Raw genomic sequence first — 12,121 nt, 5'->3', positions numbered from 1 at the left:
TGGGCCCAGTTCGGCCCTCTTGAGTCAGAATCACGGGTGAGGGGCCCAGGCCCCTGCATTTCTACCAGATTCCTTAGGTAATTCTTAGGCACTCAAAAGTTTGAGATGCGGGGCGCCTGGGTGGCTCAGTGGGTTAAAGCCTCTGCCTTCGGCTCAGGTCATGATCCCAGGGTCGTGGGATCGAGTCCCGCATCGGGCTCTCTGCTCAGTGGGGAGCCTGCTTCCTCCTCTCTCTCTGCCTGCCTCTCCGCCTACTTGTGGTCTCTCTGTGTCAAATAAATAAATTAAATCTTTAAAAAAAAGAAAGTTTGAGATGCCCTGTTCTGAGACAATAAGAGAGCAGTCTGTCCAGACTACGGCCCCCTTGACTTCCTGTCCTAGGGAGGAGGCTGCCTGGAGAGACCAGGACAGAAGCGAGGCCCTTATTTTTCTGAGGACTCTGAGTCTTCCGAGGCAGCATGTCAGAGAACGTGAGTACCCCTGTGCTCTGGTCTCCCCTCCATCTCTCCGCCCTCCCTCCCTCCCTCCCTTCCTCCCCGTTTCTCTATTGTTTGGTCTGCTCGGGACCCTTATGAGCACTCACCCATACAACCCCACCCGTGACCCCACCCAAAGGGAGAAGGGCTAACAGTGACCTTGGACCAAAGTACTAGTTTAGGGTCTGGGCAGGCTCATTTGCACTGGCTTGCTCTGACTGACGGGGGACTCTCCCTGCTTTTTCCTGACTTTTCCCTGTCTAGGTGGGCACATTCCGTGTGGTCCCTGAAGAGGAACAGGAGCTCCGTGCCCAGCTGGAGCGGCTTACAACCAAGGACCATGGACCTGTCTTTGGCCCATGCAGCCAGCTTCCCCGCCACACCTTACAGAAGGTGAGGAGACCCAGGGTGCCGGGATGGGGGGGCTAGGGGGAGCTAAAAGCGGGGGAATGTTGACAACATCCTCTCTCCTGTAGGACGGGTCCAGCCCCAGCTCTCCAGGCTATCCTGGAGCTAATGGACTGGCCTGTTTTAGGGGCTATCCTGGAGGTTGGGGCAATGGCAGCAACTGGGTTGACCAGACATCGAGGCCAGCCTAATCCAAGACTATAGCACCAACAGAGTCCCTTGATATCAATGCCAGGACCTAGAACCTTTGCATGAGAGCTCATCCTAGACTCAGACATGAGGAACATTGGTTTGCAAGCGGCCCAGGGAAACAGGAATCCAACTGCCGCCCCCACTACATAGGCAAGAAGCCTGACTTGTAGAATCAGACCTGACTTTCAACTTGCTGTGTGACCTTGAGCAAGTTGCTTTCCCTCTCTGGGTCTTGCCTTTTGTACCTCTGAAAAAAGACTGTTGGACCAGCTCAGAGAGGATCAGACTGTGCTCTGAGGAAAGTGGCAGAGCTGTCTTAGGGCAGAGCCGAGCCTGGGTTCCTAGCTTCCATCTCTGCTACCAAGGGAAAGGTGCTGCGAGTTCCCCCACACCTGAGTCCCCCTCCTTTGCCTTCCCCTCACTCCTGCTGTCCACGGAGAGACCTGCCATACAGAAGAGTTCTCCAGACCCAGCCAAAGGGAGGAATATGGGGCAGGGGACAGGCTGCCCTCTTCAGGGTATCTTTGGTTTGGGAAAGATCAGACTCAAGCCTGAGAGGCTGCAGGAGGAAGTGACTGAAAGTCCCCCTTTGAGTGTGAGCCCCAGCTCCACCCCTTCCTGCCTGTGTCCCCTTCGCTGCTAGGGACCTCAGTCTGCTCATCCTGAGAATAGGGTATGAATGAATCCCCACCTTACCTTGATGAGTGGCGGCCTTCACTATTTCAAGGCCATGGCGCAGTGCTCCCTAAGGGCGGACACCTTTGGCGGTCTCCTGCCAACAAACCCAGGATGGGCACTTTGACTCCATGTTCTGCCGCGAAATTAGCTGGCGGTCTCAGGCGCTGCCCGTGCGTGTGGTGCTCATGGGGGCAGAGGAGCCGTGGCCCCTGTGGCAAGCCCTCTGCCCGTGGGCCGCGCTGGCCCTGGCAGGAGCCTCCTGGCTCGGGCGTCCTGCTCCGCACGCGCGCGCGCCAGTCTGTGACTTGCTGCCTCCACCCGACCCTGTTCCAGGCCAAGGACGAGCTAAACGAGAAGGAGGAGACCCGAGAGGAGGTGGTGCGAGAGCTGCAGGAGCTGGTGCAGGCCGAGGCGGCGTCTGGGCAGGAGCTGGCCCGGGCGGTGGCCGAGAGGGTGCAGGGAAGGGACAGCGCCTTTTTCCTGCGCTTTATCCGCGCGCGGAAGTTCGACGTGGGGCGCGCCTACGAGCTGCTCAGAGGTGAGACCCGCGCTGGAGGTACCGCCTCCGCCTCCCGAAGCCCAGGCTCAGAGGCGGGGAGGCGGTGACCGTGGTGTTGACTGTCACCCACGCACGGAGGAGACTGTCCCCTCCATTCCCCACGCGTTCCGTGCCCTGTGAGAACCACTCTCCCCGAGCCTCCTTATCCTCACTCGGAAAATGGGGTGTGAACTCAGCAGCCTCCACATTCCTAGAGGTCTGTCTCCCCTCTCCTCTCTCCCGGTCCTGGAGCGCCTTCCCCTCCCCCAACCCCAGCCCTGTGAGGCAGGAAAGGCCGGTGTGTGGCCCCTTGCCTTGCAGGTATCTAAGCCTCATACAGAATGGGACCGGAGATGATGCCAGCCTCGGGAAGGAGCCTTGAGGACAGACCTGCCCAGGCCTGCTGGCTGCCTGAGGACAGGTTTCCTAAGGAAATCCAATCCTTGGTGCCCCGGGGAAAGAAAGGGGTGTCCGAGCAGGCCGTCCGCAAGCTAATGCATTCTCCTTCTCTTAATTCTTCCTTCCCTCCCCAAGAGTGAATTCACAGCCACACTGTGCCAACCACTCTTTTATTTTTTTTTTAAGATTTTATTTATTTATTTGACAAACAGAGATCACAAGTAGGCAGAGAGGGAGGAAGGGAAACAGGCTCCCCGCTGAGCAGAGAGCCCAACTCGGGGCTCGATCCCAAGACCCTGAGACCATGACCTGAGCCGAAGGCAGAGGCTTAACCCACTGAGCCACCCAGGCGTCCCCCAACCACTCTTTCAGGGCAAAGGATGCAGCAGAGAACCAAGCAGACGGGAGCTGCCTTCATGGATTCATAAGCTAAAGGCGGAAACAGTAAGCCAGAGAAATAAAGCTCCCTAGACTGTTCGGGAGTAAGAAAGGATAATGAGGAAAAATAAAGGAGACACGTGTAACATGGCCAGGAAGGCTCCTGGGCAAAGGGAACTTCTGAAGAAAAATGCAAAGGGGATGAGATATAGCAATAGGGCAGAGGGTACAGCAAGGTGGTGGGGTTTTACCTGGAGGGTGGTAGGAATAGTGAGGAGGTCAGTGGCATTCCCGAGGCAAACGCTCCCCGAGCCCCTCTCCCGGGGCCTGGTCCCTGTAGGGCTGGGTGGTCGAGAGAGGCGGGGACTTGTTGAGGACAGGGAAGGGTGAGGTTTGGAATCGGGAAGGGCCTTTGGGTTCTGCGTGGGGTTGCGGCTTGATCTTGGGGTCTTTCCTACTCAGCTAACCCTGTGCCCAACAGGAAAGCCTATACCTCTGCCTGTGGCAAGAGAAAAATAATGATAATCATCCTCAGATTCCGGATTACACTGCATGTTTGCACAGTTTACAAACTCATACCTAGAATCTCCTTTGATTCCTGCAGCAATCTGGTGAGATAGGCCAGTAGTCTCTTCCCGTGTTTTCGAAGAGGAGACAAGGCGCTCGGAAAGGTTGCATGTCCTGCTCGATCACACACAGAACGCGTCCAGGTCTCTGGAATTTTCCTGTGGGCCCCTCCCGGAGGGGCTGGCTCCCTGAGGGGCTCCTCTGCTCTCCCTCCTCCAGGCTATGTGAACTTCAGGCTGCAGTACCCCGAGCTCTTTGACAGCCTGTCCCCGGAGGCTGTCCGCTGCACCGTGGAGGCCGGCTACCCTGGTGTCCTCTCCACTCGGGACAAGTATGGCCGCGTGGTCATGCTCTTCAACATCGAGAACTGGGACGCCGAAGAAATCACCTTTGACGAGGTCAGTGGGGGACCACCTTCCCGGGCAGGGGAGAACTCGCAGGCAGGCCCCGCAGGCCCATACATGGCAGCTGCCCCCGGGTCCCCCTACCAAGTGGGAGTGACAGCTGTGGGTCACCCTTGCCAAGTGTTGAAAGCTGAGATGAAACAGAGCACGGGGATTAATGGATGGAGGGTTGGGAGAGATTCTAGAAAACCCCAGTTTCAACCTATTAAGCACCCTGAGTTCTCTGCTATATTTACTTAACCATGAGTTGAAGAATATTCTTTTTTATTTTTTTGAATGATTTTATTTTTTTCTTCATGATAAAGGTACTCGGTAATTCCCATCACCTATTTACCCGTTCCCCCACCCCCCTCCTCTGATGACCGTCAGTTTGAGCTGTATAGTTAAGAGTCTGTTTCGTGGTTTGCCTCTTTGTCTTTTTTCCACTTTTATTCGTGTGTTTCTTAAGTTCCACATAAGAGTGAAATCATATGGTGTTTGTCTTTCCCTGATGGACTTATTTCACTTAGCATCACACTCTCTAGCTCTTTCCATGTCATTGCAAATGGCAAGATTTCATTCCTTTCTATGGCTGAGTGATGGTCCATTGTACGTATGTACCCCGTCTTCATTCATTTGTCCGTTGATGGACACTTGAGCTGCTTCCGTAGTTCAGCTATTGTAGATAATGCTGCAATAAATATACAAGTTCATGTGTCCCTTTGAATTAGTGTTTTTGGTCTCTGCATTCACATATGCGTGTGTGACTTTGCTTGTCAAGCCTGTAAGAGACCTACACTAAGTGGGGGGAACTAGGGTTTGTCTTGGGAGAACATTGACATGTCCCTCCAAGCCTTTAAAAAAAACTGTGCAGACTCACTTAAGAAGATGTTATCTCATTGTCCCAGCATCATATATTGAGAAGTCCGTCTTTTTTCCCCGGTAACTTGATATGCCATCTTTATCATAGCCTATATTTTCATCTATATTTGGGTCTATTTCTGGACTTGTAGTCTGTGCCAACAGTTTCTTTCTATTCATGCTCCAATACCACAATGTTTTAATTACAGATTGTGTAGAATGTTTAATATGTTAGGGTTAGTTCTGTCGTTGTGAGTCTTCTTTTTCAGGGCTTTTCTAGCTATTCTTCTATGTCTACTTTTTCCTAGAGAGTTTAGAATTAACTTGTCCAGCTCCAGGAGAAATGTATTTTTATTGGGAACAAACTTGGGGAAAATTAGAATCCTTCTGAATGCAACAGCCAACAGCCATAGCCTGCTATACTATCCACGAATGAGGGGTGCTGTCCCTTTAACGTGCCTACTTTGGAAATTTTCTATTTCTATTATTTTTCTATTCTTTTCTATTTCTGTTATTTCAACTAATTTAAGTAATGTCTGTACCCAACGTGGGGCTCAAACTCACGACCCCAAGATCAAGAGTCACAGGCTCTACCCACTAAGCCAGCCAGGTGCCCCCTACTTTTGAACTTTTTAGAGCCTTTTAAAGTTCTCCTCACAAACATTAGGCACCTTTTTCCTTAAGTTTGTCTTAAGTGTTGCTTTAAATGGGGTTTTCTCTGCCATTATATCCTCTGATTGGTTATTGTTGGTATATATGGAAATTATTGTTTTTGTATATTAATTTTATATCCTGAATTTTTAAACTTATGGTAGTTTTATAATTGAGTCTCTCGGGTTTTCTAAGAGTGCTATCATATTATTGTAAATAGAAAAGACAGCTTTTCAAAAAAAAAAAAAAAAAAAAAGAAAAGACAGCTTTTCTTTTCCATTTCTACTTATGGCCCTGATTTTTTTTTTTTTAAAGATTTTCTTTCTACTGGCTTTAGGTATGAGGCCGGTGTGTGTGTGTGTGTGTGTGTGTGTGTGTGTGTGCATGTGTGTGTTTGTGGAAGAGACTTAAAAATATTTTTTCTTGGGGTACTGGCTCAGTCGGCAGAGTATGCACCTCTTGATCATGGGGTTGTGAAAACATTGGGTATAGACATTACTTAAAAATAAAATCTTTAGAGGGACCTGGGTGGCTCAGTCAGCTAAGCCTCTGTCTTTGATTTTATCTCAGGTCATGATCTCAGGGTCATGGGATGGAGCCCTGCATCAGACTCTGCGCTCAGTGTGAAGCCTGCTTTAGATTCTCTCTTCCTCTTGCTCATTCTTCTCTTTCTCAAATAAATAAATAAAATCTTTAAAAAAATAAAATCTTGTTTTATTTATGACTTCAGTGTGGGGCTTGAACTCATAACCCTGAGGTCAAGACCTGAGCTGAAATCAAGAGTCAGATGCTTAATTGACTGAGCCACCCCCCAAAATAAAATCTTTTAAAAAAGACTATCTAAAAAATATTTTTTCTTATTATGTAAGTGATATCTACTTATTAGAAAATGCAAAAATATCATAAATTAAAAAATCATACACCATTCTACCACTCAGAGATTTCTATCATTTCATATCCTTCCAATCCACTTTTTCTAGAAACGTGCTCACACATGCACATATTTTTTTCTTATAAAAATCATACACTACAACAATATATCATGATTGAATATTTTCCTGTATCATTATATAGATTTTATATAGTTACGTATATCATTATATATTTTTATATATAAAATAATAATATATAAAGTTATATATCTATAATTTTAACTGTTCCAGAATATTCCATGGCATGAATGTACCATTTCATCAGTCCCTTATTGTTGGGCATTTAGGTTGTTTCCAGTGTTTCTACTATTAAAAGGGTACAGGGGTAAACACTCTAGCATCTAACCATGGATATGACATTCAAGGTTATTTTCTTGAGACACACCCACAGATGTGGAATGGGCCATTTTTTAAAGCCTGTGACAAATTTTCTCCAGTAAAGGATGTACTTGTTAGCTCTCCCCTCAGGACCTTAAGCCTTAATTATCTTTGCATGTTGGGTCTTATGGCCCGTTCACTCCGTGTCCAAGATCTTGCAGGCATATTGTTTCATCCTGGAGAAGCTACTAGAGAACGAGGAAACTCAGATTAATGGTTTCTGCATCATCGAGAACTTCAAGGGCTTTACCATGCAGCAGGCTGCCGGACTTCGGGCTTCCGATCTCAGGAAGATGGTGGACATGCTCCAGGTGAGGCCTCCGCCCTCTGTCTTGCAGGAGCCTCACACAGGGGAGGAGGCCAGGAAGCTGGGCCCAGGTGCCCCACTTAAGGGCGCCGGCCAGCACCCGAGAAGAAGACCTCCTAGCGCCATCTTGAGAAATGACGACCACAAAGGCTGGCTTGGCGATCAACATTCATTCCTGAACACCTTGAGAGCAGACCCTTCCTCCCTTCTACTTCATTTTGTAAACCTTGAAACCGAGGCTCAGAGACTTGAGTAACCTCTCAAGGTCATAAAACTCTAAAGTGGCAGAGGCCAGACTTGAACCTATACCTTCGGACCTGGGATCCCCTTCTCTTTCCAGACATGTCACACTGCTTCTCTTTGAATGTGACTTTGTCCCCAGGAAGGGATGATCGCTAATGTCCCTGACAGCTCACTCCTGTATATACTGACATGTTCAGAAGTCCTTCTGAAGTCTGCTTTATGTTTATCTGGGAAAGGAGGGGTGGGAGATGGGGGTCATGGTGGGGGGCGGATGTTGAAGGACAGTGAGGTATGATAGCAGAGTCCCTGGGGTCTGTAATAGTTTTCAGTCCACTCAGTACGTAAGTGGGTTTGGAAAAGCTTGGTCACCTAAACACCAAGCAAAGCTACCATGTCATTTCCTCACTTCACCTAATGGCAAGGGGTTGTACACCAGCAGGGAGAGGGCTGGGCTGCGTGGCCTCTGGGGCTCCCTCCCCATTACTGGCCCAGGGATGGAAACTTTAGTGAGCTATGTGATCAACCATGTGATGAGACAAGTCTGTCCTCGAGCCAGTGGGAGGCAGTGGGGGAGTGAGTGGGAGCCTCCGTCGCCACTGGGGCCATGCGCTGGGGACCTCTCTGTCACTGCAGGATTCCTTCCCGGCCCGGTTCAAAGCCATCCACTTCATTCACCAGCCGTGGTACTTCACCACGACCTACAACATGGTCAAGCCTTTTCTGAAAACCAAGCTGCTCCAACGGGTAAGTGCGTGACCACACAGGGAGGGCGCTCCTGAGACAAGGGGGATGAGGCTGGGATGGGGAGCGGACCCCACCTGAGCCCTCCTCAGACTCTGTGCTGTGGTCCTGAGCTGAGTGATGGCACGACAGGGAGGACTGTAGAGACTAACACCATCAGGCACACGAGGCATGCTGTGCCTTTCTCCTCCTGTCCCTTTCTTCCCTTCTGTCCCCCATCCTGAGGGCACCCCTCACTCAGCTCTGTGTCCCTGGCTTCCCTGCAGGTCTATGTCCACGGAGATGACCTCTCTGGCTTCTTCCAGGAGATCGATGAGGACATCCTGCCCGCCGACTTTGGGGGCACACTGCCCAAGTATGATGGCAAGGTCGTTGCTGAGAAGCTCTTTGGCCCCCGGGGCCAAGCCGAGAACACAGCTTTCTGAGGACGGCTCCTGCCACCCAACCGTAATTAGCATCCCCAGGCTCTCCTCAGCTGTCCTGGACCCAGAAGTTTGGGAAAAGGGCTGCCCGAGGTGGCTGTGGTTCCTCTGAACCTCCCTAAGTTTGGATGAGTTTAGGCGTCACTGTCCTCTCAAGTTGGGGGTCAATAAAGCAGGGGCAATTCCCTTGAACATGAAGAATGGGGGACAGTTCTATTCCTACCGCCTCTGGCTCTTAAGGCAGTGACTTGTGTGGGGTTGAGTTTCAAAGACGCTGAGCTTCTCCATGATTTCCTTTCTAGCAGTTTTACCTCCGAGGGTCTGTGAAAATAGGCAAGGAGACTGATTTAAAGGTCTCTCCCCTGCCAAAGTAAAATACAGTGAAATACATTAGAAGGATTAGAGGGGGCATATAAAATGATCTAGCAAACAGTAATTTTGGCAGTGGGCAGGCAGCTAAGGGCTTTTCCACGTGGGATTTGGGGGTGGAAACGTCCTCGAAGGGGCTCCATTTTTGTGGTGGCCTGGTCCCCTCAGTCGGGCATGGCGTGATGTGTGCAGTGATGGTCAGGAGCTGGGACCCTTTCCTGGGTGGCGGTTGTGTCCCCTCCTATGTGAGGTCTCTCCTCTAGACCCCTTGCCTTGACTGGTAGTTTTTTGCTTTTTTAAAGATTGTATTTATTTGTTGGAGAGAGAGAAAGAGAGCATAAGCAGGGGGAGCGGCAGGCAGAGGGAGAAGCAGGCTCCCTGCTGAGCAAGGATCCCGATGCTGGACTTGATCCCAAGACCGTGGGATCATGACCTCAGCCGAAGGCAGAAGCTCAACGACTGAGCCACCCAGGCGCCCCCAGCTGTGCATGTTTTGACACATGCAAACACTTTCCTTCTGTAAAGTCTGCTTTCCTCAAGTGCTTGGTGGTTTTTGAGTGTGGGGTGAGAGTCCCCGTTAGAGAAGAGCTGACTGCTGGGCACCAGGCTTGTGGACATTGCCAGCCTTCTCTCCAGATCTGCCACTGACTTTCCCACGTGGGGGCACACACTTGTGCCTGTGGTCTGGCCAGTGTGGTGGCTGAGGGTCGGCTGGTCTACCTGCACCTGCCCAGGTACCCCAGGCACCCCAGTACCCCAGCGATCACCCTGGGCTTTCCCACACTTGCCCTTCCTTGTGGGCGTGAAACACCCTGGGTACTGCGCCCACTTTGGGGGACAGGACCTTCAGCGATTTCCTGGGCTGGAGGTTTAATTCATCTGCTTTCACTCAGAAATTTTTCTGATCCACCGAGAGTCGTCGTTCCTGCTTTCCAGTGTGGGTATGTGCGCGTATGGGTACGTGTGAATGTACATTCACACACATGCATTGATTTCTTATATCCCTTCTTTCTAGGGTGTGTAGGGTATGCTCATATCCCGGTAGCTTCTTTCTTTATAGTGATCGCAGTTGAGAGTTCATGGTCATAAATGATATTTACATAGGACTCCTGAGCTGGAGGAGGAATCATAGCAGATTATCGCGGGTGGAGGGTTGGGAGGCTTGAGGATTTTCCCCAGACCCTTTCTTCAAACCCTTCAAAATGCTTTCGGAGGTGAGGGTCCCCTTTTCCAAATCAAATCTTACATGGAACTCTTATTGGAGTCTGAAAGAGGGAAGGTACTCTGGTTGCCCGCCAAAGGATCTCCTAGAACATCTGGAGCTGAGAAGGTATTTCAAGTATGAGGGCGTGAACCCCGGGCGGTGGTGCCAAGGGGTTGAGTGATCAGGCGTGGAGACTCGCATTCGGCAGGACTGGGAGCCTTGGGGACCCTACGGGTAAGCTGTTGGTAGAGAGGGGGGCGTGGGAGAGGCTGAGGTAAAGAAATTTTTAAAGCTTTCAGGATATACTTCTAGTTGTCTTGTAAAAGAGTTGGTCCCAAATCTGAGGGAAACAGAGGCTGATCCCCCTTGAATGACTTCTATCTTTCCCTTGGTCCCCAACTGCCAGGAGCCCTTATAAATGCAGCCAGACCCACCCTCTGGTGGATGGGGGCTCTAATTTGCAAATGAGATCAGGATGTGGAGAAAACTGCAGGCAGATGCCGACAAGGAAGCTCTTGGGGCGGCCTTGGCTATCACTCGGATCCAAATGGGGTGCTGGGGTCACCCCTACAATCAGCAGGGCTAGCACCTCGGCTCAGTGTCCGGATCTGAGGAGCAAGCCCAGCGGCTTTCTGAGGAAGAGGCTGTGGGGTTGGGGCCCTGTGAGTCAGCTCCAACTGTGGGCTGGCATCGCCCCCTGCTGGTCGTTCCATGGTACTGCCCCTCCAGGCGCAGAGACCCGCAGGGTACGAAAGCGAGGTGAGGGGAACAGGCCAGCTCTCTGTCCAGAAAGGGTGGTGCCACCTTTGGGAGAACCTGTTTGAAGACCATAAATGTTAATGTTAAAATCAGCCACGTTCAGCCTCACAAAATCCCAGCTGCCTACATGCTGGATTCCTATGTGTGACCACCACTGCCACATTCATGAGAGAGGAAAAGGGACAATAAAATACTCTTTTGAAAGCCACCAAGTATGGGAAGGGGGACAACGAAACATGAATTTTACGCCAGCCGTTTGCTGCCCAGAATGGCTTTCTTTCTGAAGACATCTGGATGAGGCCGGGTGTCTGCCACACAGAAGTGAAGGTTTGCAAAGTCACAATGATGCATTTCGGCCATCCTCACGTGGACTTTTGGGGAATGTCATCAGTCAGTGGATGGAGGCCATTTGTGAAGGTGTGGGTAGAGGTCTCAGTAGGGAAACAGGCCACCGGCTTCAAGAGCCTTGAACGAGACTCACCACACTGCTCAGTGTCTCTAGGTTACTCTAAGGGGTGCTGGAGGACTCTGAGGCCACCTGGTGGTCTGTAGAGCTCCCTGGAAGAGGGAAGGTGGGTCCTAAGACAGCCAGGAAAAGGGCTGAAGAGTCTCCCGAGGGGTGAACTGGGCCATCTTTCAATCCCATTTCCCACAGTAGGTGTGGCTCTGGTGTTGAGCAAACTCCGCAGGGCAGGGTAGAGAAAGGAGCTCACAGGATCCCCAGGAACCTCACGACTAAAAATGGGGGTCCCAGGACGGTGGCATCTGTCCCTCTTGGGAGCTTGCTAACAGTGCAGAATCTTAGGCCCCTCCTCTGATCTAAATTCAAATCTTCAGTTTAACAAGATCCCTGCAGGCTGGAATTTTCTTTTTTTAAAAGATTTTATTTATTTGACAAAGAAGGAGAGAGAGAGAGATCACATGGAGGCAGAGAGAGAGGAGGAAGCAGGCTCCCTGCTGAGCAGAGAGCCCAATGCGGGGCTCGATCCCAGGACCCTGAGATCATGACCTGAGCCGAAGGCAGAGACTTTAACCCACTGAGCCACCCAGGCGTCCCTGGAATCTCCTGGGGAGCTTTAAAATGGTGAGGCCTGGTCCCCATCCCCAGAGACTCTGATGTGCTTGGTCCGGGATGTGGTCTGGGGATCAAGAGCTTTCCAAGCTTCCCAGGTGGTCCAACTAGGCACTGCTGCAAGTCCTGTGTGTTGACATACGGAGGCAGCGAGGATTTAGAG

General features: G+C 50.8%; 1 protein-coding gene across 1 annotated transcript; it reads left to right on the top strand.

Annotated features, from left to right (window-relative positions):
• Positions 1–379: 379 nt before the first annotated feature.
• On the top strand, positions 380–8,959 carry LOC111152686 (retinaldehyde binding protein 1). The gene is made up of 7 exons (XM_022511254.1): positions 380–470; positions 741–869; positions 2,088–2,292; positions 3,856–4,034; positions 6,994–7,152; positions 8,025–8,135; positions 8,399–8,959. Exons 1-7 carry the CDS (start codon positions 459–461, stop codon positions 8,555–8,557), a joined length of 954 nt encoding a protein of 317 aa, XP_022366962.1. The 5' UTR covers positions 380–458; the 3' UTR covers positions 8,558–8,959.
• Positions 8,960–12,121: the final 3,162 nt, after the last annotated feature.

The sequence above is a fragment of the Enhydra lutris genome, unplaced genomic scaffold (genome assembly GCF_002288905.1).
Source record: "Enhydra lutris kenyoni isolate GAN:26980312 unplaced genomic scaffold, ASM228890v2 scaffoldscaffold29, whole genome shotgun sequence".
NCBI classification, from domain to species: Eukaryota; Metazoa; Chordata; class Mammalia; order Carnivora; family Mustelidae; genus Enhydra; species Enhydra lutris.
The sequence above is the reverse complement of the archived record's forward strand: the minus strand, read 5'-3'. Positions and strand labels throughout refer to the sequence as shown.